Here is a 27,087-nt window from a genome sequence, read left to right on the forward strand (position 1 = left end):
AGGGGTTGTTATAAATGTGTATGGATAGGGTTTTGTGGCCTGCCTTGTGCAGGAGGTCAGACTAGATGATCATATTGGTCCCTTATGACCTATGAGTCTATGATAGCAGAAAGCCCTCTACTAGGTCCACGTATCTGGCCAAGTGGAAGCGTTTCTCCTGCTGATGTGCCCGGAGCAATACTGCCCCTCTGGGGTTGCCAGTACCTACCATCTTAGACTACCTCTTGTCCTTGAAACAGGAAGGCCTGGCGATTTCATCCATCAGAGTACACCTAGCAGCGATTTCAGTCTTCCACCCAGGTGAAAATGGGCGCTTGGTTTAGGGACTGGAATGTCTCTACCCACAAATTCGGCATCCAACCCCTACATGGGACCTCAACTTGGTCCTATCCAGACTCATGGGTGCCCCGTTTGAGCCGATGTCCACTTGCTCGCTCCTGTACCTCTCCTGGAAAACAGTTTAGGCAAGACGTGTGTTGGAGCTTTGAGCCCTCATGTCAGACCCACTGTATATGGTGTTTTATAAGGACAAGGTACAGCTGCGACCACACCCCACCTTCCTTCCTAAGGTGGTGTCTGACTTCCATATAAACCAAGACATCTTCCTTCCTGTCTTCTATCCAAAGCCACATGCTTCTTGACAAGAACAACAGCTGCATTCCCTAGATGTTTGCAGGACCCTCGCCTTTTACATCAAATGAATGAAACCTTTTAGGACGACGACCCAGCTGTTCATAGCTGTGGCAGACCGGATGAAGGGCCTCCCGGCCTCCACACAGTGCATCTCGTCCTGGATTACATCATGCATCCGTGCGTGCTGTAACTTGGCTAATGTCCCAACTATGCATCTTACTGCCCATTCTACCTGGGCTCAAGCTTCGTTCTCTGCCTTCCTGGCTCATGTGCCCATACAGGAGATCTGTAGGGCAGCAACTTGGTCATTAGTACATACCTTCACTTCCCACTATGGGATAGTGCAGCAGTCCAGGGGTGATGCTGCATTTGGTTCAGCGGTCCTTCACTCTGACATCTCACTCTGACCCCACCACTTAGGTAAGGCTTGAGAGTCACCTAATTGGAATCGATATGAGCAAGCACTCGAAGACGAAAAGGCAGTTACTCACCTTTGTAACTGTTCGTCGAGATGTGTTGCTCATATCCATTCCAAACCTGCCCTCCTTCCCCTCTGTCGGAGTAGCTAGCAGTAAGGGACTGAGGAAGCGCTAGGTCGGCAGCGGCATATACCCAGTGCCATAAGGGCGCCCTCAGCTGACCTACGAGTGTTGCTTGGGTAAACATCTTCCGACGATCGTGCACGTGGCACGCACACATACCTAACTAGAATGGATATGAGCAATACATCTCGAAGAACAACAGTTACAAAGATGAGTAATCGTCTTTTTTGGCACAGAATTCCCCAGGAGTAGCTAATAAAGAAGACTGGGTAAATCTAAATGTAGTATAATGAGAGAGATTGGAGGACAGGGGAAATAATCACCTCCAACTTTGTGTAGTTCCGGTTTCCCTGTATAAGTTAGCAAATTAATGCCTTATCACTTTCATAAACTGAGGGAAAAACTGCTTCAAATAATCTTAGTGACCATTATTTCTTTCTTTTGCATTAGAAATAAAACACACACACATCCTTGGAGGACCCTATCAATTATTCACTGTTACAAAAGCAAAATGTAATTCAAGCAGCTTACCCCTCCTACTGAGCAACAGCACATATGAAATACTGATAACCCCACACATCACCCTGTACCTCAGACCCTCCTAACTCTTTGTGCATGAGGTGAAACAAACAGGCCCTGCAGCAAGACATCGAAAATTGGCAAATCTGGACCACTCAGACCAGGGTCAGGAAGACATGGCAGGAATTCTCCACGAGGGCCTGGGATTCGGCAAACTGCCGCTGTCTTTTATATCGATAGGGATCTAGCCTCAGGATCTCTCCTGACCACAACTGTGGCAGGGTATCACAAGAGAGAATGAAGATGGAACAAACCTGCAATCTCTAATTTGAGACACTTCCAATTTAAGGTATAATGTGTGGCAGGGACATGTTTTTTATTTGAATCCTACGGTCCCAAACCTTTCATTTTGGGTTTGTTTGTGGGTCAGTCCCATAGTGGAAGATACCTACCTCCTGGTTTTGGACTGATGCAATCAGCCTTGCAGGAATTTTGGACCAGATCATTAGAAATGTTACAAGAGCAGGTATTATGAAATTTCCAGTGTCTTGAGCTAAGATCTTAGAAGAACACCTGAGATTTTACCCAGCACTGAATCCAACTTTGAACTTGGGCTACAAAGAGATTTGAAACTATTTCCTTAGCCCTTGACTCTTAGAGCTCTTAAATGTACAGATTTGGGGCCAAATCCTGCTCACCTCACTGACATGGCTCCACTGACTAAACTGAATTACTGTCATCAATGAGATGAGCAAGATTCAGCCTCTGGTTCACAAACAATATTTGTAATGGAATACATTGCAAGAGAGAGGTTTTCAACTATAACTGATTATGATGAAGTCTAATACTAGTATTACTTATTTAAAATGTAATTCAATACCTAAAACTCTACTGGAGCCTCCTACCATCTGTCTCTCTCTTTTATGCTGTATATTTTTTTAAGGGCTCTATAAATTAGCAACATTTAGTTGTCATTCCCAGAAAGGCCACAGTAAAATAGCTTGCACCATATGCTATTTGCTGCTTGTCTCCCAAGATTTTTGTATGTGCTGCATCAATGAAAAGCATCACACAACCCCCATGGTATACACTAGAGAAATAGGTGACTTTTCTTTATAAAATAAACAATGTAATTCTGAGATTAAACTACCTTTCAATGTGTAAAGGTGAAACTGAAAAATAGCTATTGCTGGATTTATCTCCAGCTCTAGAGACCATTAACTCAAATTTCAGGTTTTGTTAAATTCTTTTTAAATACATCTTGAAATTGTCTTACCCAGAAAGTTCAGGGCTCCTTATAACCAGGTAATCTCCAGATGGTCCTTCAGGAAGTGTTACAATATCAGGATATTTGGCCTGTTAATAAAAAGGGAAATAAGAATATAACCATGCAGTAAGGGTGGTAACTACACAAACTGGCTTCAGAATATATGTTTTTTTCCAGTTAAAGATTGATTTTAAGAACTATTAAAGACAAAGACTAAAACGTGCTAAATTTATACTGAAGTGTATTGCAAAGCTCTAACAATGTTTAGACAAAATCAGATGTATGTAAGAGCAAAATGTATATTAAATGTACAAAACAAAACCTTCATTAATATACTCAGTTTGTTAGCATTGTGGCATGTCCATCACAGCTTTTTTTTTTTCCAGTAGTGATTCTCCAAAAGAATGAAAACTCAACAAAATGTATTAATTTAGTTGTTGGTTACTCACATCATTTGTTTATTAAACGTGTTAATGTTTCATCTTTTCTTAATACTTAAAATGTGAGTGTCAACACAATAAAATGTAAACAACAGAATTTCTCTTCTAGAATGACGGGCCAAAACTGGAAGCTATTTCTCTCCTTGACATCAAAACATCTTAAATTGTGGGGAAGCTTGGTAACACTCCAGAGTCAGACTAAATTTGCACTTAAAAGAGGAGGTTATTATCTTTAACTGGAGGTTCTTCGTGATGTGCGGTCCCTATCTGTATTCCATTGAGGGTTTACACCCCTGCACCATGTGTCTGGAGCCAGAGAGTTTGAAAGTAGTGTCCATTAGTCCGTGCATTCACACTGGCTCGCTTCATGGTTTCATCCGAGGTGATAAAGGGCATCTGTAGTTCCTTTTCCACTGCAAATCCAACAGATCTGTGCAGAGGAGGAAGAAGGCAGGAAGTAGAATACAGATAGGAACTACATATCTTTAAGAACCTCTGTTATAGGTAAGTAACCTCCTCCTCTTCTTCAAGGATGGTCCCTATTTTATTCCACTGAGGATGATTAACAAGCAGTATCTAAGTCAGAGGAGGATGCAAGGATGAAGATGGAAGGGTTGAGCAAAGGACAGCTGCACTGAAGAAGGCAGCTGCCGCTGAGTCCTACACCAAGGTGTGTAGCAATGGTGTGCACTGATCTCCTTGTAGCTGCTCTACCTGTCCTAGAGTGGTACATCATGGAAGGAGGCCATATTCGAAGTCTGAGCTCTCATAAAATGGACCCACACCCAGAGTGTGGAGGCAGACCAGATAATTGAGAGAGTGTAATGCATCCCGAAATCCACTTGGAGAGTCTGTGTGGAGACTGCCTGACATTTAATTCTTTCAGCTATTCTAACAAACAGTCTGGGGGATTTCCTGATTGGTCTTCTCTCATCGAGGGAGTGGAGGAGTTGTCCTTCTTCAGAGTTGTGCAGCTTTGGGAAGAAAACAAAGTGAATGGAATGATTAACATGAAACTGGGAGATAACCTTTGGCAAAAATTTGGGATGCAGGCACAAGGAGACTATCTGTATGGAAAGTTGTGAAAGGAGAAACCCATGATGGCCCCAAGTTCGCTGACCTGTCTCGCCAAAGAGACAGCAATAACGAAGGTGGCCTTTGTGGAAAGGAAGGCTATAAAGCACGATGCCAGTGGTTTGAAAAGCCGTTTCATTAGTACAGATAGAACTCGGTTGAGGTCCCACTGGGGAGTGATGGGTTGTATGGGTGGGAAGGTTCTGATGAGGTTTTTTCAAAATCTTGCAGTCAACAGGTGTATAAAGAAAGAATGTCCTTCCACAGGGGGGTGGAAGGCACTAATTACCACTAGGTGGATCTTGAGAGAGTTGAAGGAGAGACCCGATGTCTTCAATGACAGGCCGTAGGCCCAGGAGGAGGGGAATCCCCACTGCTTCTTAGGGAATGTCCCTTTTATTGGGCTCAGGAGGTGAAGTATTTCCACTTGGCCCAGTAATAACACCTAGTGGATTCTTTCCTGCTGCTGGAGAGGATGTTTTGCATTTCTGAAGAACACACCCATTCTAAAGAAGATGCCCATCCAAATACCATGCTTTGAAGTGAAGCACTGGTGGATTGGGATGTCTGATCTTGCTATCATGTTGTGTCAGTAGATTGGGGAAGGTTGGGATGGGTGAACATACAAAGGAGGTTGGGAAACCAGAACTGTTTGGGCAAGTCAGAGGCGATCAGGATGACTCTCGCTCTGTCTCATCTGATCTTGTGGAGTACTCATCACCTTGAGAGTGGAGACCACTCACTGGAGCAGCATGTGCTGCATTTGCAGTTGATAGGGGAGGCAAAGAGGTCTCTGGTCAGATTCCCCCACTGATCAAAGATGTCACACACCATGGAATCGTGGAGTTCCCACTCGTGATCAATCAAACTGCCTGATCAGCAAGTCCGCAATCACATTCTGAATCCCCGGGAGATATGCTGCAGATAAGAGGATATGGTGTGTGCACCAGTTCCAGAGGCTGATTGCTTCTAAATATAGAACGGTTGAGTTTGTGACCCCTTGTTTGTTGATGAAGCAAACAGTGGTGGTGACGTTGTCCAACATTATAAGAATGTGATGGGAATGGGTGAATGGGAGAAATACTTGGCATACCTTTCCTACAGCCTGCAGTTCCAGAATGTTGATGTGCATCCTGGAGTCCATGTTCCCTCCACCATGTAATTTGCCCATGTGCTTTCCCCAGCCTACAACTAATGCGTTGGTGATGACTGTCTTGTCTAGCGAGGAGGGGAGAATGGGAGAACCCCTACACAGACCTGGCATGAGTCCGTCCATCAGTGAAGGGAAAAGAGTACCCGGGGGAGGGAGGGACTGTCAGCATGGGGTTTGGGTGAATAAACCATCTGGAGCCACATCTGAATGCAGCGAAGATGGAGACGGACGTGCATGGGGCCATATGGCCAAGGAGGGATAGTCAAGTCCTGGCTGGGACAGATGGATTGTTGATTATGTAGTTTGAGGTCTTGCAGAGCCTGGAACCTGTCCTGCAGTAGGTAGGCTCTTGTGCTATGACCAAGTGGATGGAGGTCCCTCTGAAGTCTAGGGACTGTGTCGGTTGCAAGGTTGATTTTTTGATGATGTTGCGGATTCCAATGGGAGAAAGGTGACCATCTAACATGGAAGTTGAAGCTTGGGCTTCGCATCTGGATTGTGCCACCTGGAGCCAGTTGTCAAGATATGGGAATACAAAGACCCCATAATGCCTGATGTAAGCAGCCACGACGGAGAAAACCCTGATGAAGACTTGGGGACCAGCACTGAGTCCAAATGGAAGAACCTTGTACGAAAATGATGTGAGCTGATTGTGAACCTCAGGAACTATGTGTGGGCCAGATGAATGTCCATGTGAAAGCAGGCATCTTGCATAGCAAGAGCTGTAAACCACTTGCCTTCTTGTAATGACGGGATGATCGTTGCTAGTGTGACCATACAAAATTTGGGCTTGCAGATGAAGTGATTGAGAATGTGGAGGTCCAGAATTGGCCTCCACCCGCCTTTCTTTTTGGGTATCAGGAAGTAAGCTGAATAGAACCCCATCCCTTGATATTCTGGAGGAACCTGCTCTATCACTCCTCTTTGTAGTAAGGAGTTCGCCTCTTGAGTGAGAATGCTGGCATGAAAGTGGTCCCCAAGGAGACATGGTGGGGGGACCTGTTGATGAGGTAGCATGCTGAACTCAACCATATAGACATGGTGGATGACATTTAGCACCCATTTGTCTGTTGATATTGCAACTTCAAGCTGGAAAAAAGAGTGCTAGATGACCCCCAGGGGGATGGGGGGGATGGTTGTATGGCAGTAGACAAGGTGGTTGACAGTTCTCTGGAGTTTCTAAGAAATACCTTTTCTGTGAAAGCTGCATGTGGGAAGAGGAAGGCTGTGAAGGTGGACCCAGAGGGTGAGATCTTTGAATCTTTTGATGCTTCCATAGTGGTTTGTAAGGCATCTGATGTAAAATCTGGGATGTCCTGTAATGTTGTATGGATGGCAAGAAGTAGAATTTACACTTTTGCACAGTGTCAAGTATCAGAGGGTAGCCGTGTTAGTCTGGATCTGTAAAGGCAGCAAAGAATCCTGTGGTACCTTATAGACTAACAGACGTTTTGGAGCATGAGCTTTCGTGGGTGAATACTCACTTTGTCAGATGCATGTATTCACCCACGAAAGCTCATGCTCCAAAACGTCTGTTAGTCTATAAGGTGCCACAGGATTCTTTGCTACTTTTGCACAGATGTGTAAATATCCAAGGAATGAGGTGTAGCTCTTGCATCCTTGAGAGTGTGGAGGGAATCATCCGTTTTCTGGTTTAAAAGCTCTGATACATCAAAAGGGAGGTCTTCAATGGTATTTTGTACTTCCCTGGAGAAACCAGGGGCATGGAGCCACAATTCCCATGACAGAGCTATGCCAGCAGCCATAGAGTAAGAAGAAGTATCTGCCACATTGACAGCTGACTGAAGCGATGTCCTTGACACCACTGTCCCTTCCTCTAAGATTCCCTGGAAGTAGGCCTGGTCTTGCTGCGGCAGCTTTTCAACAAATTCCTCCAGTTGGCTGTAATTCGGGAAATCATATCTGGCAAGTAATGCCTGATCATTTAAAATCCTGAATTGAAGGCTGGCTGAGGAGACGACCTTGTGACCCCAAATATCCAATGATTGCCCTCCTTATCAGATGGAGTGGAGTATGGGTGTTGTTGTCTGGACTGTTCCTTTGCTCCCGGACCACAAGTGAATTGGGGGAGAGGGGTTGTGTGAGAAAAGAAGCTCAGACCCCCTTAGCTGGTATGTAGTAGCATTCTTCTGAACTCTTGGGGATAAGCGTACATATGACTGCTGTATGCCATTGCCAAACTATTGTAGCTGGCTTGAGGATAGCATTGTTGATTTGGCAGAGCATCTCCACCCGGCGTTGATGAGTGAAGGCTGTCCAGGAGCTTATACTCAGTGTCCTGAATCTCCTCCAGGGGAAGCTCTCTTGCCACTCTGTATCTCCTGGAACTGGTGGAAGTCATTTGGGGGAGAGGAGGACGCTAATGTCGCTGCCACATTTGGTTAGGATGATGGGAATCTGCTCCAGTGGTACCTTCAGAACTTGACTTAGTGGCTCTTCTTTCATCATCGGCTCCAAGCATCTACTTGAAGGTGCTTGAGATGGGGAGGTAGGTGAAGTTTACCTCATGGAATGGGTGGGTTCTGAAGGTGGGGTATTGGGGCCTGGCTCCCCAATAGGGCCAGCATGATGGACCTGGAGGTGCTGCAGTGGGCCACATGGTGGGGGGACCAGTGACTCTATGACTGCAGGACTGGAAGATATTGCCATGACATAGCTGGCCTCTTTGGGTACTCGTAGTGGCAGTAGGGGATGAGCGGTCCCTGCGAAGTTGAAAACTTGGACATCGGTTCCATTGGTGGCACCATCAGAGCTGGTGGAAGTGTGTAGACAGTTAGTGCAGGGGATGAGGCGTGCCTCATCTGTGGCATGTCCTGAGTGCCAGATATCCTCTCCCAAGAAGTGGAAGGTCCCTGAAAATGTGGAGACCTCCGCTCACTCAGGGCAAACACTTCTTGGGGATCTGGCACTTTTCCCTAGCTCCCTAGTGTTAACTGTACTTTGTACCTGGAACCAGAATCAGATTGGTGGTCTTTCCTAGAGTGCACGAATCTTGTACTTTCTGGGGTGGCAATGTTGATGGTGAATGCGATTTGGTACCTGGTACCAGCAGATCTGGAGGTTTGTGTGGCCTCTTCTTGTATTTGTGCGCTTTATAGTGTGTGCTCGGTCCCCATGACTGGAACTCATGGAAGGTGCATCCCTCTTCTTAGGTTTGGAGGAAGACTTACTGCTATGCTTATGTGTATGCTTCCTTACTCACCAGCATGGGCTCCACAGAGGTGGTACTGCTAGTGCCAGACTAGGAAACCGTAGGCAGAGGTGCACTTTTGGTGGTCTTAGGCTGATGTTCATGGGAGGTTCCCTGACGTGGGTCCAAATGTCACATGGCAACTTCCATGAGGTGCTTCCAGAGGAGAGAGCCCGATCTTCTTGGATATGGCTGGGGAAGGACTGGCAGATACTGCATCTGGGTGTAATGTTGGCTTCTCCCAAGCAGTAGAGACAGCGTTGATGTCCATCGTTGACCGAGAAGGAACGCAGGCAGGAGGCACAGATTTTAAAGCCTGGGGTCTTTAACATAGTTCAGTACCCACATGTGGTAAGGAGCTAGAAAGGAGAGAGTGTTTACAGGGAAACAAACTCCCAAAGTCCCAATTCTACTCCTAAAAACTATGAAAAGCAGTAAAAACAAACAAACAAAAAATACTGTAAAACGAACTATATATAACTTTTCAAGGTGCATCAGATGCAAGAGGACACTAATAGTTCCAACCCAGACCATGCAGCGGTGAGAAGGAACCGGAGACATGTCTGTCTGCCCCACCCTTTATCACCTCAGATGAAACCATGAGGCCAGCATGGTGCATGCGCTGACCAATTGAGACTACCTTCAGATTCCCTGGCTCTGGACGCATTGTGTGCATATGTAAACCCTCAGCGGAATACAACAGGGACCATTACGCAAAGAAAAATAAAAGCATGCTTTTAGTCAAGTATTTATTTCTTCAGATGTCTAAAACATAATAATGGACATCCATTCTGTGGTCTGGGTGCCTATCTTGTAAATTAAAACCACCACAGAAGGGAAGGACTGTCCATAAATATATCCACCTCACCCATGCTATGCTCAACAGCCTTTAGAGAGAAAAAAAGACAGGCTTTCCAGCAAGTTTAGAAGATTAAAAAATCTGGGACCTGGTGGACCAAAATGAGGAGTGAGTACCAAATCTTGTCCAGTTCCCTCTAGTTTATATTGAGGGTGCAATAGCTTGAGCATCTCCACTGCTCTCAGTTGTGGCAGTATACCATATGAAGAGAAAGAAGAAGGTGCATGAAAAGCTGTAAAAATAAAACTAAGGTGAGAAAAGGTGCAGCATCTCAAGCAGGGGAATGATACTACCATGGGAGGACCAGAGAGAGAGAACACATTAGGATGTGACAAAAGATGTTACAAACTGATAAGTGGGTGGGACAAAGCTATGCAACTCCTTTACTGGCTACAGAAAGAGTTGTTAGCAATGTTGTTGTGGCCATATTGGTCCCAGGATATTAGAGATACAAGGTGGGAGAAGTGTTTTCTTTAACTGGACCAACTTCTGTTGGTGAAAGAGACCAGCTTTTGAGCTACACTGCTCTTCTTCAAGTCTGGGCAAGGTACTCAGTGTCACAGGTAAATACAAAGTGGGAGAGATTGTTTAGTATAAAGTAGTTAACACATTGTGACAGACTACACCCCTGTATTCACACCTTATACGCTATTGTAATAATCTTTGAACAAAGTATGCCTCCTAAAGTATCATTTGAAAATTTACTGGTCAATATTGTCCTGATAAAATATGTGTGGCAACACTGTATGTGAAGTTATAAAATTAATATATGTTCTAAAACCCACAGCACTCCCCAAACAAAAGTTGGTAAACAATTCTGTTCTAAATAAAGGAATGTGTGCTCTGCTTAATTTTCATTAAAGCAGTAAACAAAGTCATTAAGCAGGAAAAAAGGCAAAGGGAATTCAAACAGTTGAAAACACCAGTAGGGAATATCCTGCCATATAGACTCTTTTTGGATCCTGGTTCTCAGCTGGAAATGTTTGTTTTTAAAGAGGGGAACAGAAACTACAAAAAGGAGGGAAAAACATCCCAAGGCACCCCACCTCCCTCTCCCTGCCATTTACATTCACTGTGCCTGAAGAGACAAAGGAAGCAGTCACTGGACTCTGGGAGATGGTTCCTGATCTGGGAGTTTGGCCAGTAATCTGCTGGAGCACACGGTGAAAAACTTTTCTTGAATGTAATAGAGTTTGTTAGGCATTAGTAAATATTTTACAGCCACATCCGACTTTTATGCCTCATTAGTTGTACTCACTTAAAATCTCTCTCTTTGTAGTTATTATTATTATTTTACTGGTTTATCTAATCAAGTGTGTTTAAATTGAAGTGTCTGAATAACTATTTTGAGATAATAAACTGGCATATTATTCCCTTCAAGGTCTAACATTTAAAGTATTTTTACTGTCTACAAGAGGGTTGGGCAGTACAAGACATACATTTCTTGGGGGAAATCCAGGACTGAGGGCAGTGTTGGGGTCACTCTGCAGTATGAGCAAGGCTGGTCAGAGCCAGGTGTAACTCAACTGTGGCTGGTATGCTGCAGTTTCTCTCTCAGGGTATGGCAGCGCTTTGAAGTGTGAGTGTAGTCGCAGCCCCAGCGCTGGGAGAGAGCTCTTCCAGCGCTGCACGTACTCCACATCCTCATGGGGTTTAGGTTGCAGCGCTGGGAGCTGTGCTCCCAGCGCTGCGGCACTGTTTACACTGACACTTTATCTTGCAGCGCTCAGGGGGGTGTTTTTTTCACACCCCTGAGCGAGAAAGTTGGAGCACTGTAAAGCACCAGTGTAGCCATGGCCTCACACACACAAATGTGGCTTGCTTGCTGGAAGGCTATTTGTGAGTGGCCTAGGTGGGAGCTACAAGGCATTGTAAGGCACTCAAGGTTGCAGGTCTGGGCTGTGCTCTGGTATGTCACAGATATTCTAGGGGAAGTGGCCTGTTAACACCCCTGTAATCATCGGACAAAACAGAGAGGTTAGTGTTAAACCTAGACCATCCCCGATTGGTGTTTGTTTAACCTGTTCTTAAAAACCGACAGCAATTCCAGAACTTAACCAGCTTTATAGTTAGAATGTTTTTCCTAATGTCTAACTAACCTTAATCTCTCTCCCTCTCTCACACGCACTACAGATTAAGCCCATTATTCTTTGTCCTACCTCCATTGGACACAGAGTACAACTGATCACAGTTCTCAAACATATTAAGTCTTCAAATATATTTGAACACTTATCAGCTCCCCTCTGTCTTCTTTTCCTGTGACTAAACATGTCCAGTTTTTTCAACTTTTCCTCATTGTTCAGGTTTTCTAAACCTTTTATCACTTTTGGTGCTCTCTGGACTCTCTCCAATTTGCCCACCTCTTCACTAAAGTGTGGAGCCCAGAACTGTACACGGTACTCCAGCAGAAGCCTCTTATTGGCATCTTGTTTGGAAGTAACAAAGGGTATCATTTTCTGTTGCCAAATAATTTTTCTCCAGTGTTGGAGAGGCTTCTTTAGTAAATTATGGACATGCGGAAACTTTACAGTGTGATCCTCTGATCTTGTGAGAAATTCAGGTGGTTTGGATTAGAAAGAGAAAAGAAAGCATTAATATCTCAAAAGCCCTTCAACAGAATCTTTCCCTGCCACCACAGCCCTGAGGACTGGGGTGGGTGTGGGAGAGACGTCTCTCTCCACCGCTGCCCCAGGGCTGGGGCGGGAGAGTCGACTCCTATTCCCCACCTCACTCCACAAATGCCAAAATCTAAAGGAAAAGGACCTACTTCTCACTTCAGTTATATCCATGTAACCCAAATGAAATCATAAAGGTTGTCTGGTTATAAGTGAAAGTAGAACCTGGCCCAACAACTCAAATCATGATTTATTTAATCCCCACTTCCTGGAGTGACAATGAGAAGGAAGCAGGAAGTGAAAATCCTACCACATCCAGAATCAACCAAACAATGTCATATGATGGCAATTTAGGAAAGAATAAACAGGAAATCTGTTAACACATAAGTTGCCTAGCAATTATGGATTTAAAATGTTATCACCTTACCAAGGAGGTTATAAAGTAGAAAAATCTGGTGGATAAATTAAAACAACAGATTAACACTACATAAAAGGTGTAATAGTAAATTTAAGTATGGGGGACTAAGAAGGGATGTGTCTCCCCACCCATTATGTAACTATTAAACAGACTGGATACACAGGAAAAAATATCTGAACTACCTTTGGTAATATAGAGGTTCTTAGAATTTTGGATTTAAATTTGAAAGAATAAGTCAAAAATTAGCTTGAAAACAAAAATCTTGAATAAGAACAAAATTGCTTATTTTCTCAGATATGGGAACGAGCACAAAAGTGAAGAAATGGGAAATATGTCCCATAAGTAATCAGCCACCCACAGTAAATATTGAAGCAATATTTTTCTAGCTCTTAAGACACAATAAAATGCTAACCTACTACTTCTGGGATGCTGAAAGTACAAGTCTATTAGACAAGAAAAAGCAACTCAGGTGTGGCCTGGCCACCGTGCTGTCCTGAGTGATTGGTGTTGGGACAAGATTCCATTGTTGCTGCTGCTGACATCATCACACCAGGCCAAGAATATTCTGAAATCCCTAACCTGATGAGTAATTCCCTATGGTTACTGGGGAAGCTATGTTTTCACTCAATCAAACAAGCTGAGAAGTGACTGTTAAACAGAGGGTGCAAACTGCCAGGTAGACTTCAAATTTTTTTTTGCTACACAAAGCTCTGCAGGAGTTACAGCTCTGTCATACATGTACTGTTGCCCTTTTATATATAGTTTAGTGTTTTATAATAGAAATCCTGGTGCACAATTAACCTGAGTGGTATGAATGCTGCTATGGTCATTAAATATTAGAATCAAAGCACCAAAAGTTTGAAATTTGACTGCACAAGCTCTGTCCCACAACATTCAGTATAAGGTTTCCAGACTAATGGAACTACTGAATCAGCAAAACAAAGGAATATATGAGAAAATTTGTACAGACTGGGATTTTTTTTTTTGCACTGGAAAGTACTGGATTAGATTTAAACCTCAAGGTCTTTTAAATTAAAATCATCTGAAACAAGAATATAAAAAATGAAGCATGAATGTTATAGTTTAAATGTAATTAACATAGTCAGCAACTTTATATACAGTCTATTTAGGGATTTGTTTAGTATAAGACACATGGAAAATGTTAAACACAAACAGGGAACATTTAAAAAACACTGAGGTCTTGATCTGAAAGGTATGACTGACACACTCTTCCTTAACTAATGGTGTTGTTACAAAGACAGTACATGCTAAAACTCAGGTTGACCTAGCCACGTTGTTCAGGGTGTCTGTACCTAAGCCCAGGTATAGATACTGCTAGGTTGACAGAAGAATTCTTCTGTTGACCTAGCTACCACTTCTTGAGGGGGTGGATTTACTACAGTGACGGAAAAACCCCTTCCTTCAATGTAGCAAGTGTCTATGGGCTCATCTACACTACAGGTTATGTTGGTATAGCTTATGTCACTCAGAGTGTGAATAAGCCACACCCATGAGAGATGTAAATTACACTGACCTAAGCACCAGTGTGAACAGCACCATGTTGGCGGGAGAGCTCCTGCCAACATAGCTACCGCCTTTTGTGGAGGTGGTTTTATTATGCCAATGGGAGGGCTCTCTCCTGTTGGTATAGAGAGCATCTTCACCAGACACGCTACAATGGTGCAGCTGCACCACTGCATCTATGCCACAGTAGTGCTTGCAGTGTAGACATAGGCTTAAGCACAGACAGTGTCCCAGCATAGCCTCCTGTTCCAAATTCACTTAATTATTAAGAAATAATATTTTGACCACTTTAAAAAGAAAACTGTACTTATATTTAGCACAGCTCATCTGTCTCACCTGGTAAGAATCAATTTTCACAAAGAAACTATAACACATTTGATTTTCACCATGAACATAAAATATTTGAAAACAAGGGTTTTAATTATAACTAAGAGTACAGCGGATAATAACCTATATTAATTATAATTTTAATAAATTAAAAAAATAAAGATCCCACAGACTTGTATAACAGAAACAGAGCACCATTTAGCATGCTGACAGGCACTAAGGTCTTACATTATGGAAGGGGGGCTAGATCCTACAGCTAATTGATTATACTGGGAGATGTTACCCACTTCTCTCTGTGCATCCTTACCAGCCAGTTTCACAATAAATTCAGAATTAATGTTGACACTCATGGTATGACTACACTACCAAGCCCCTTCACCTCCTTTCCTGGGGACGCTTGAGAATAATATACTAACCAATTGCTTACAATGTGAGCACAGACCAAACTCCTTAGTTTTTAGGACACTGAAAATCAATCAGGTTCTTAAAAGAAGAATTTTATTTATAAAAATACCCAGGAGGGATTTTATTCTATCCTTACCTGTATGTATATGACAGACTTTGATTACAGAATCATAGAACCATAGAATATCAGGGTTGGAAGGGACCTCAGGAGGTCATCTAGTCCAACCCCCTGCTCAAAGCAGGACATAATCCCCAACTAAATCATCTAGTCCTGACCTTAAAAACCTCTAAGGAAGGAGATTCCACCACCTCCCTAGGTAACCCATTCCAGTGCTTCACCACCCTCCTAGTGAAAAAGTTTTTCCTAATATCCAACCTAAACCTCCCCCACTGCAACTTGAGACCATTACTCCTTGTTCTATCATCTGGTACCACTGAGAACAGTCTAGATCCATCCTCTTTGGAATCCCCTTTCAGGTAGTTGAAAGCAGCTATCAGATCCCCCCTCATTCTTCTCTTCTGCAGACTAAACAATCCCAGTTCCCTCAACCTCTCCTCATACGTCATGTGCTCCAGCCCCTAATCATTTTTGTTGTCCTCCGCTGGACTCTTTCCAATTTTTCCACATCCTTCTTGCAGTGTGGGGCCCGAAAGTGGACACAGTACTCCAGATGAGGCCTCATCAATGTTGAATAGAGGGGAATGATCATGTCCCTCGATCTGCTAGCAATGCCTGTACTTATATAGCCTAAAATGCCATTAGCCTTCTTGGCAACAAGGGCTTGCTGGCAAGCTGATACCCTGACTGATTTCAAGGTACAGCATTCATTAAAATAAAGAAAGTTTGAAATACATAATATAACCAGTTGGTTTACTATACATATCTGTTGCTTGGTAAGATTTCTAATGAAAAAATATTTATTTCTTAGTGTTTACCTAATAATTTTCAAAAAGGAAAGATGGTCTTGTAGTTAAATCGGGACTCAGGAGGTCTGGATTTAGTTCCTGATGTTCAAGTGACTAAATTTCTCTGTGCCTTATGATATTAAATGGCAGTAACAGGTCCTTTCTCACACAATTTACCTGTCTCATTTATTTGGACTATAAAAAATTCAGACTCTCTATTACTATGTGTTTGTACAGCACCTAGCACAATGGGGACATGACCTAGTTACTTCAGTTACTTAAAATACAGTAATACCTGCCAATAGGAATATAGATCTTAGACACTTTTAGGGGGAAATAAGATTTAAGTTTTCTTGTTACAACTTTTCTATACACACAACTATGTGGTGTGACTGACAAAAATACTGCAAAATGAATAATTCATGTTTTTCTATTTTGGTAATTTAATCCCCAAGTACTGTTTAATATTTTGCTCAAAAAGGTTGAGAAATTTCTTGCCCTGCTAAAGGTATTCTGTCTGAGATGCAAACAGATCCATATATCACCGGCGTGGCCAGTTGCTTATGGAAAAACACCACAAAAATTAATATTGTATAAAATATTGCTGATAAAATTAACATTGTGTATTTTTTATAAAATAGATTAGGAGTAATTAATAAATATGGTAGACCTACGTATTATATTAATGTAAAAAAGCACTAGTTTTGTAATACAGATATTAAAGGCTTTTCATCCACTGATCTCAGGTGCTAAAGTAAGTAGTAATATCATCAGTTTACAGATTTGAAAACTGAACGGCATAGAAGCTAGCTAACTTGCCCAATTATATCATGTGGAAATGTCTAGAATTTAATCAGTTCTCTTTACCCCCCCCTTTTACAAAGTGCTATCATCTCCTCCTCCCAGACTTCCCCCCCCCCAAAATATGAATACTACAATACAGAAACCCTTCAGGATTATACGCAGTTTTTATAATTATATTCTAAACTATTCAATACTAATCTTAGTGGTCAAATCCATTTTCTCACCAAAATAAATTTGGTGAGCCATACTAATACACAAGACAATTAACCTGTCTTAGTGTGATTAAAGAGGACAAATGCATACAAATTTACCAACTATGCTTGAAATGGCTGCACAATTCAAGTGATTTGAATATTTTGTCCCACGGTAGTACTTTAACACAAATATTAATCCAGAAGTTAAGCAGGCGTAAATGTGTTTTAATCCTCACTAAGGACCACCACCAGAGGTTCTGTGCAGCATCTAAATTCAAGTGTTTGATCAAGAGCTTCACAAATAATGTAATTGTAAAAAACACTGAAGATTATGGTTCAGAGCACGTTCAGGCACAAGAGTTTTATTAACATAAAAAAAATGAACAATCAGTCAGTTACGGATTGTGGCATCATTTAGGCAGCTGCTATGCTGATGACTTCAGAGTTAAAGTATTGTTTTCTTCAATCTAGTCCTTTTTTGGAATTCATTACTTAGGAAAAAAAACAACTCTGACTCTACCAAGAGCTGCACTATAAACACTGGCTTGTTTTATTTTGTGGCCTTGAATTACCTTTGATAAAAACAAAAAGTACTCTGAAATTCATACACCCAAAGAGACAATTCTAAAACATTTTAGTAACTAAAAATAACCCTAGTTACTTTGAAATGTACGTAAATTCCTGGACTAAAAATCATACAGGGACTGCAATATTAAGAATGGATACAGCATTAAAGAAGCAGCAAAACCTTTTTAAAAAGAAAATTTCCAGCCAATAATGTACATAGTACCATATACTCAAGTAATCTCATTTGCATTATGAACAAATGTTGGCCAGACCCAACTGTTCTGTATATTTCCAAAATTTGTCCTTTCCTTTGTCCCCCACTACTAAAACTCTATTCCATGCTGTAATAATTTCCCACCTTGGTTATTGGAAATTGCTTTATGGTCTTCCCTTATTTGCCAAGAGTCCTCATTTTCCTACATCAATTCTTTCCTAATCCCCTGCCTCCACATGTACTGTACAAGGACCACAAACAGTATCTTAACATCCTAGCACAATGTCACTATGTACTTGGTGTGCTGATTGCAATATACCCATGCACACCTTCCACTGAAAATTATCTATGGATGAGACATTTTAATATTTATACACTAGTGTAGCATGATGCAGAGTGAAGGAAATTCTAAGATGAAACTGTAAAGTGATGCTTCATTTGTTTCTTTTATCCAGGTATTCCAGGAGCCTGACATCAGTGGGTGACGATAAGTAAACCACACACTATACAGATTGCTACAAGAACCAAAACTGCTAAAAACTGATCACAAGTTAAAGATGAGTTGCAAGGTTAAGAGACATGTTTAAGAAAGCATGCCAGTTTTGTTGGAAAAATTATTTGCTGTTTTATAGCAGTCACAATAATCTAATCTAGATGAAAACAACAATAATATTTTACATACTTCTCAACTTCATGCCACTGCCCATAAGGAAGGGCTGTGTGCAATTAAAACATCCAAGGGCTGGATTTGCCTGTACTCACACCAATTTTATATTTAGAGTAACTGCATACATTCAAACCTGTGTATCGAGGAGGAGAATCAAGCCCTACGTCGTCTCCTCATCCCCATTGTCTCAAAGCAGCAGCCCACGTAGAATATGTGACTTTATGCCAGCCCTGAAAAATCATGTTCCCCTTTATACAGGGATGATATTTCAGGCTTAATTTGGATTAACTCATTTGGTTGAACAATCAGTTGTGAGGCCCCACATGGGAAATAAAACATTCTAATCAAATAACCATTATTTGAGACATAATTTTCATGAACTCTTCACTTCCCTCTTTGCTCTATAATGCACTGTGACTGCTATGTTTAAATACACAAACACGTATTTTTTTTTAAATTGGTCTGCGAAGTTCATGCTGAATTAGACAGTTGTGTGGGGGGCCAGTTTCCATGGTTTTCAACAGACTTTTGGTCTTCAGAAACGAGTGAAAATATTAAATAAATCCCTAAGAAAAACAGATTACATCAATTAAAATAAAAAAATAATAAAAAAATCAAAAGTGAGGTAACTAATTTTTTTATAAGATCAGATAGCCTTTGAAATGCCATATAACATTCAGTACATCACTACACTATAGACTGTATGGTACTGGGAGACTCTCTCCTAGTTATAATCTGAGGTAGCAAACACTGATTGGCTCATTTCAGCAGAAAGGTTGCTGGTGCCAAAGCAGATGGAACACTGGGTAAAAAGTGGATGAGGAGGTACTGTAGTCTTTATATTTCTGCCATGAGAAGAAGCAAAGTCCATTGTGATATTTAGCTAAGAGAATGAGATGTACAAGCCTCACTCTTCTCCACAGAGAGGTCAGATGCTATACAGTATACACATAACTAATGATAAGTTAATGACCTTTTCTGATCTCAGCTATAACAAATTTTACATCGACTTAAATGTGAGGTGGCCAGCATCAGAAGGAGCAAATTCCTAAATATTTTTTCCTAAGCAAATTTAATTATGATGCAAAACTGAAAAGTGTAGGAACTAAACCAAGAAGAATGCAAATGAAGAATATATAAACACATTTCTCAATGTTTAGATTACGGATACATCGTAACTCCAACAAGCAGCCAGGAAAGCCAGCAAATACCGGAAAGTGGCCAACACTCCTTTACCCAAAGATGTGAGGGCTTGGCACACTAATAAATATATTTATTTCAGTTTAAATGCATCTCTTTATGATAGCCTGCAGATCAATATCTCATGAGACAGAATACACAACTCAGTTCTGATGCTCTGTGGAAGGCAGACATAATGAATGCATTCAATTCTGATTTTCCAAGAGCACTTTGAATTTTATTTATTTATACAGAAAACCCACGTAAGACTCCTTAAATACACAGCCATCACAAGGGGAATACATTCTTATAGAGGGAGTGACTTTAGATATCCTAGTTAATAATGCACTGGAAAACAATATTTTACTACTACTCAAGTGTCTCCAAATTATAGCACATGTGATACCAAGACTATACAATGATGTACTCATTATAAATGCATCTGATGAAGTGAGTATTCACCATGAAAGCTTATGCTCCAATACGTGTTAGTCTATAAGGTGCCACAGGACTCTTTGTCGCTTTTTACAGATCCAGACTAACACGGCTACCCCTCTGATACTTGACACCCATGATAAAGATATACATACAAATGTAACTGTTAAAATATACAAGGTGAGGCTCAAAATTAAGCTAATACAAACACAGCCTCTCCCTGATACTCTGTGTACAGAGTTCTTTTATTCCCAGGGAGAAACTTTGGATTTAGTTATTTGTTCCTCTGTTCTGGTAGGAACATTCAAAACATTGGAAAGTTATTTTTATCCTTCCCTTTTAACATGTTTTTATTGTCCTTGTTTTTAACATTCTTGCAGTTTTAGGTGTTTTCATTAAGCTACCAGAAGGTAGTTTCTTCTTTCCACTGCATTTCTAATACACTGCATGTGTTTTCAATTATTCTTTGTTATATTCAACTATTCCTAACTTGGATATGTTATTTGTGGTATACTGTGGATTTCAACTAATTTCTTTTGTTTCATAACGTTCCCACTCATTTCTTCTATACTATTTCACATTAATTTATGCAATTTTCTGAAAGGGTCTAACAGTTATCAACTAATGATTAATTTCAAGGGAAATAAGAAATGTCTCATTTTGCTTTACTTCTGTATAGGTTTCCAATAGACAAATGATGAATATTAAAATCCGTCACAAAAATAATGTCTACTAGAGACAGATCTAAATTTTGCCATTTGGACAAATATTTTTTTAATACTTATAATAAAAATAACAACAAACAATGCTATGGTTAGAGCAGGAGACAAGCCAAGTGGTTAGAACAGGAATTGGTAGCCAGGAGTAGGAGCGCAGGGTTGAGCCACAGTCAAGAGGCTGGATGCCAGAGCCAAGGGTCAGAGCTAGAGTCAGGGGTCAGAAATTAAAGCCAAGAATCTGATCTGGGTTATCTGGAGTGAGGTGGGATCCAAGGCAGGAGCAAGGCTGGATCCAAGGAAGGAGCAGGGCTGGAAAAGGCTGAAACAGGGCAAGAGCAGGACTGGAACAAAGTGGGAGCAAAGGCTAGGAACAATTAGGTGCAGAAACTATCGTAGCCGTTGGCAAATGCTTTGAGCAGCCATCAAGCTGCTGCTGGGCTTAAGAGCTGCTCTGTTGACTCTTCCCACTAAGAAGGTTGGTGTAACCAATCAGGCAAGCTACTACAGGCTAGCTGCACTCATTAGATTCCTGGAGACTGGCTGTGCTGCAGGCTTTGATACCCAACATTCATGACTGGAGATGGTAAATAGCTGTGTCCACAGGTCCCCACCTGCGCAGAGTAGTGTCTCATAATCTCAGGGAAGTGAATATAAGGAGGTGGGGACCTGCTGCCATTCCAGTTCCTGGAAGATTCCTCAGCCAAGAAGGAGGAGAGCCAGATGTGGAGTACCTACAGGGACAAAGCATCTCTAAGAACTCAAGTTACTGCACAGGTAAGGAACCTCTTCATCTTCTTTGAGTATATGTCCTGATGTGTGCGCCATCAAATGAGACTCTCAAGCAATTTCTCAGTGTGGAGGCAGGTGCTGAGGCGGCAAATCCAAGACAATTTGGAGGACCTCATCCTCCCTGATTGAACTAACCTCGTTATCTCCAGCCTGTTTCTTGCTTGCATATATATACCTGCCTCTGGAAATTTCCACTACATGCATCTGACGAAGTGGGTATTCACCCATGAAAGCTTATGCTCCAATATGTCCGTTAGTCTATAAGGTGCCACAGGACTCTTTGATGCTTTTACATCACCAAAGGCAGTGTCAATCTGGATGCACATGTGATGGCATCATGTTTTGCAAAAGTCCAATAGAGTAATCTAGGATCACTGAGAAGGGAGCTTCTGAGCCTTGAAAAGAGTGGTGAGAACATCAGGAAGTGTTTCCACTTTTGCAGGTAAGTCTCACAAGTAATAGGTTTTCTGTTAAACAAAAGGATTGACTGAACATTGGCTGAGCAGTTTAACGCTACGTCCGAGAACCATCTAGAAGCCAAGCCTTCAGGTTCAGAGATGAAAGGCTGGATGGATCAGGGTGCTTGAGCTCTGTGACAAGAGATCCTCCAAGAGGGGAAGGCAGAAAGGGATTGCCACAGAAAGATTAAACAGAACCACACTTGTCTCGGCCACAAGGGTGCTATCAGTAAAGCCCTTGCCCCTTCTTGTCTCAGTCTGAGCAAGGTCCTGAGGATTAGAGGTATAGGTTGGTAAGCATACGGTAAGGCAGAGGGGTAAAAGTACTAGTAAGACATCTTCCAAGGAACTTGGCCATATCCTCCTCTGGAGCAGAATAGGTGACATTTTTAATTGGTCAAAGTTGTACTGATCAAAGGTTTATTTTTGGGAGGCCCCTGATTTAGAAAATGCCATGAAACAAATAGAGTCACTGAGCTCCCACGCATGGTCCTGATGGAAGTTCCTGGTCAGGGAGTCTGAAATTGCATTGTGAAGGTCTAGCAGATAAATCACAGAGAATTCTATGTGATGGGAGGTATACCAATTCCACAGCGTTAGTGATTCTTCACATAAGGACTGGGATCCTTTCCCCTTTGTCGGTTTATGTAGTAAGTATCTGCCCTGTTGTCCAACATTACCCCAACAGAGTGGTCCTCTATGTCACGAACAATATACTGACATGCATAACGGACTGCCTTTAGTTCCAGGATATTGATGTGGAATGATATATTTTGTGAGGACCATTTGCCTGTGCCGTAACACCCCATAAAATGCACCTCCAAACCCAAGAGAGAAGTGCATCATGAGGATTTTCGAAGGTAGCAGATGTGAGAATGGGATTCCTCCACAGATCTTTGAAGGATCTTTCCACCATCTGTGAAAGTCTAGTACCTGTGGAGGCACAGTGATTCATTTGGAGAGACTGTGTTTGTTTTGGGTATATGTAGTCATTAGCCACACCTAAAGACACTGAGATGCAGTCTCGCATGTAGCCTAATGAATGTGGAGGCCAACAAATGGCCCTGGAGTCATAGTCAGACTCCATAAAGTCATTTTTCCCCTTTGTGAGTCATATTTAAGAACCTAAATCTATTCCCATGGAAGTTGCTGGCAGGATTCCTAGAGGGAAAGTAGTGGGCTTCAAATACCAAATACATTTTATCCCAGTTGTGTAAAAGAACCAAAACTTTAAAAACTGTCTCCTAGGTTCCTTTCCATTTTCAGTCTATCTTGAGTTTTGTACGGTATAGAGTTATAAACTTCTGTCATTGGGTAGTTGTGAAAAAAACACTAACAGAAAGTGTTGTTATAATTTCAAGTACAATATGTGAGATGAATAAGTTAAGATGCAGACATAATCTTTTTAGTTTTTTTTTAAACCTCAATTGCCATGCTACACACATTGCAAGATGGCTATAAAAGTCATTTTTGCCATTCTCTTGCAACCCACCCAAACCGATCAGCAGGAGAAGATGCCACTATCTGTAATGGGGAAAAAATGAAGCAATGGGGGAAAAGAACTATGTTTTAGCTTTAAAAGGAAACCACAAACTGACTTTTTCATTTTCCCTAAGTAGCTGGTTGAACATGCTGCCGACAAACAGTTCCTTTTAACTAAAAATAATTCATAATATTTATGTCATCAGTTTACAACTCCATCAGCAGACAGTCTTTTAGTGGAAAAGCATCTCATTACCGATTATTTCCTAGCTAATGTTAAAACCAACTAATGTGCAGACTTCTCAGACAACATAATAGACAGCAAGTGACATAAGAAGCACTCATATGAACAACAGCAATCTGTTCTCCAGATAAGATGTCAAATAGAGGTCTCTTCTGCCTGTTAACAAGTAGAAGTTAAGATCCCATGTTATTTTTCTAATTTTTATTTGATATGATTTGAGACAGTAACATAGTACATAAAAGAAAACAAAAATATGTACTTCTCAGAAAGAGTATCCTGGTCCAAAATACTCTTTTCCTCAATAAAACAAGTTCTCATGTTCAAGACTGTACATGAACAATTGCTGAGCACATAATAGTTGATATGTTTACCTACAAATTGACTGCACTACCAGTATAACTCATTACTATTAGGGTACATGAATATGAAAGGCCCATTAGAGTAATCATTATATTTTGATATTTCTATCTAACGCACCCTCCCCCCCAAATAGCTAAACACAAAACTAATAATACCGATTTCTATCATTAAAAAACCAAACAACTTGTGCCTTAACTGTGGTATTGCATTTACATTCAAATCATTTTCCTGCAGACTCAGAGCCGTATCTTGCCATTAATCTAGATGGAATGCCTACTGAAGTAAATGGAATTTTATACAAGAACCAATGGCAGGATATGGACCAAGTAAAATTATATTGCTTTGTAAGATCAAGTGACTTTAATCTCTGAGGAAATAGAGCACTGTTTGATTTGCTAAGGGCCACACACATTCCAATGTGCCACTTTAGATTCTGTATTCGTGTTTTATTTCAAGAACTAATCTTCCCAATTTCATGAAAAATCTGGGTCTCAAAATAGGGTGTATGGACAAAATGGACTACAAGAGAACTGTAAACTTTAAGGGGTGAAGGTGAGGTCTGTGAGCTGTACAACTTGATTTTTATTTTATTTATTGCAGAATAGAAATACTTAAAATTTGAGAAAGTGCTATCAGTAGCAATACCTGTGATTAAGATCTATACTCAGGAAATTAAATATGAACCTTACTTCAAGTTTCCCTACATATGTTGTTGCAATTTAAAGGACACACCTCCAATATATCTAGATTTAATGATAAACTCTGTCAAGTGTTCAAACAGGATAAAAATGGCATGGGTAAAGGATACAGGACAACAAATAGATCATACATACTTACTGGGGAGGATTTACAGGAATATAACAATACTCATAGAACTGATCTTCAGTTAATACTACAAAAAGTGTGTGTGAAGTTAAGGAAGAGAGAGCATGTCAATTGCTGGACCTGTGGTAGGATGCTGTGATGTGTATGTTGTTGGAGATGCACCATTGCCAGAGACAGACTGCTTCTGGGCAGAGCAGGAAAGATTGGGGCCTTCCTTGGCGATTTATATAAAACATAGTCGCCAAATTGTCCATGAGAATCTGGACAGTTTTGTTGCAGATCAAGGGGAGAAAATGATTGCAGCTGTTTTGAACTGCTCAGAGCTCCAGTAGCTTTATTTGGAGATTTGACTCCTCTAGGGACCATTGGCTCTGGCTGGTGTTGTCAGCTAAGTGTGCCCCCCATCCTATTAGAGAGGCATCTGTGATGATAGTGACTGATGAGGTTTCCCTTTTGGAAGGGAACACCTGAGAAGACATTTGTTTGTTTAGTTCACTGTGGGAGCGTCGTCTAGATAGGGGAATATGGTCACACCCTGCTTGTGTAGATGTGCTGCTGCATCAGCCAGTACTTTGGAAATAACCCTTGGAGCCACAGAGAGGCCAAAGGGAAGTACTTTGTACTGGTAGCGTAGGTTGCCCAGAGTGAATCGTAGGAAACTCCTGTGCGGCGGGTGGATAGTGACGTGAAAGTAAGCATTCTGTAGTTCGAGGGCAGAGAGCCAATCTCCTTTCTCCAATGTCAGAATTATGGTTTCTAGGGTTACCACCTTGAAGCACTGTGTTCTCACGAACTTGTTCAGTTTGCGTAAGTGGGCCTCCATCCACCTGTTTTCTTCAGAGTGAGAAAATAATGTGAGTAAAACCCCCAACCCCTGTGCTGAACCGGTACTAGTTCCATAGCACCTAATTGTAGGAGATGGTGTATTTCCTGCTGTAACAGGTACTCGTGAGATGGATCCCTGAAGGAGGACGTGGAAGGGGGGTGGGTAGGTGGAATGGAAAGAAAGGGGATGGAATAGTCCTTCTGTATAATTTCCAGAATCCACTTGTCTGTGGTGATGGTTTTCCAGATGAGGTAAAAGGGTATAAGGTGGTCCCCAAAAGGGTTGGAAATTAGAGATCACTTTGGAACTGGAGAATATGGGGCTCCCATGTTCTCGACCAACACTTCAAAATGTTTGCCTACAAGCTCAGGCTGGGAACCAGAGGAAGCGTTGGTGTTGTAGATTTGCCATATTTTATTGGTGCAGCAGGTCGCACCATAGCACTGCTCTGTGCCTGAGGTTTCTGTTCCTTGGTGCAGAGCTATGAGGTTTAGTGTTGCTCCTCAGGACGTCTCGGTACCGGATGGTCCTGGTGCCTCGTGGTCCGGTGTTCTGGGTGCTGTCAGTATTGGGGCAGTTTTTGCGGTTGGGGTTCGCATTTTTGGAGGCAAATCCTGGTGTGGTGAGGAGTGAGACTGCTTTTTTGTGGCTTTGTTAGGACCAGGGTCCTTAGCAGCCATTTTTGCAGAGGACCCCATATCAGAGGCAGCTACAGGTGAGGACTTGCAAGGAGATGTCCTGGACTCGGTGTCAGAGGTGGGTTGGAGGGATCTTGCCACCATTAAAAGTTTTAATTGAAGGTCCCTGGCCTTTCCTATCCGTGCTGTGAGTTTCGTACAGTGGAGACACTTTTGGGTAACGTGTGTCTCCCCCAAACAAAGGACACACTGTGAGTGGCTGTTTGTCCTGGTATTGAGAGTCTGCAGATCAGACAGCATTTGAAACCTGGAGAGCCAGGCATGTCTGAGAGACTAGTTGAATGAAGAATGGGAATGCTGAAAAATGGGTCTTCAGCAGCTGCCCACCTGAGTCGTGGAGAAAAACAGGAAAGGTTTTTTTTTAAATGTGAAAATGAAAGAAAAATGAATGGAGAGAGAAACAATGAAAATTAACTCCGAAAAGGGCAGAGATCAAAGAAATATGAGAGTATAAGGGCGCTGATGTTGCTCCAACTGAAACCAAGGGCGGTAGAGAAGGAACTGGGTGGCGGTTGGCTGTGCTCATGGGGTAGCTGCTCAGAGTGATGCGAGATGGCTGCCACGTGTGTGCAGCCAACTGGGGCATTGCTATCACAAGTCTCTGACTAGAAGCACAGGGCACCAAAACACCTAAATTGGAGCACCCACAGGGACACTCCTCAAAGAATCACCTTTTGATTAACTGTGAAATTGGTCAATCTCATTTTGCTTCTGCTAGGAAAATTGTGAGCTA

At 41.8% G+C, this 27,087-nt stretch overlaps 1 protein-coding gene across 3 annotated transcripts in view; it reads right to left on the minus strand.

Moving 5' to 3' along the window:
- The window catches only part of CENPP (centromere protein P), a 306,990-nt gene that overhangs the window by 6,491 nt on the left and 273,412 nt on the right, over positions 1 to 27,087 (minus strand). For all 3 annotated transcript variants that reach the window (XM_032785876.2, XM_032785877.2, XM_032785880.2), the window contains one exon: positions 2,971 to 3,050. In XM_032785876.2, coding sequence (XP_032641767.1) covers positions 2,971 to 3,050 — 80 coding nt within the window. The remainder of the gene's footprint in view (positions 1 to 2,970; positions 3,051 to 27,087) is intronic.

This window comes from Chelonoidis abingdonii, chromosome 16 (genome assembly GCF_003597395.2).
Source record: "Chelonoidis abingdonii isolate Lonesome George chromosome 16, CheloAbing_2.0, whole genome shotgun sequence".
Lineage (NCBI taxonomy): Eukaryota > Metazoa > Chordata > Testudines > Testudinidae > Chelonoidis > Chelonoidis abingdonii.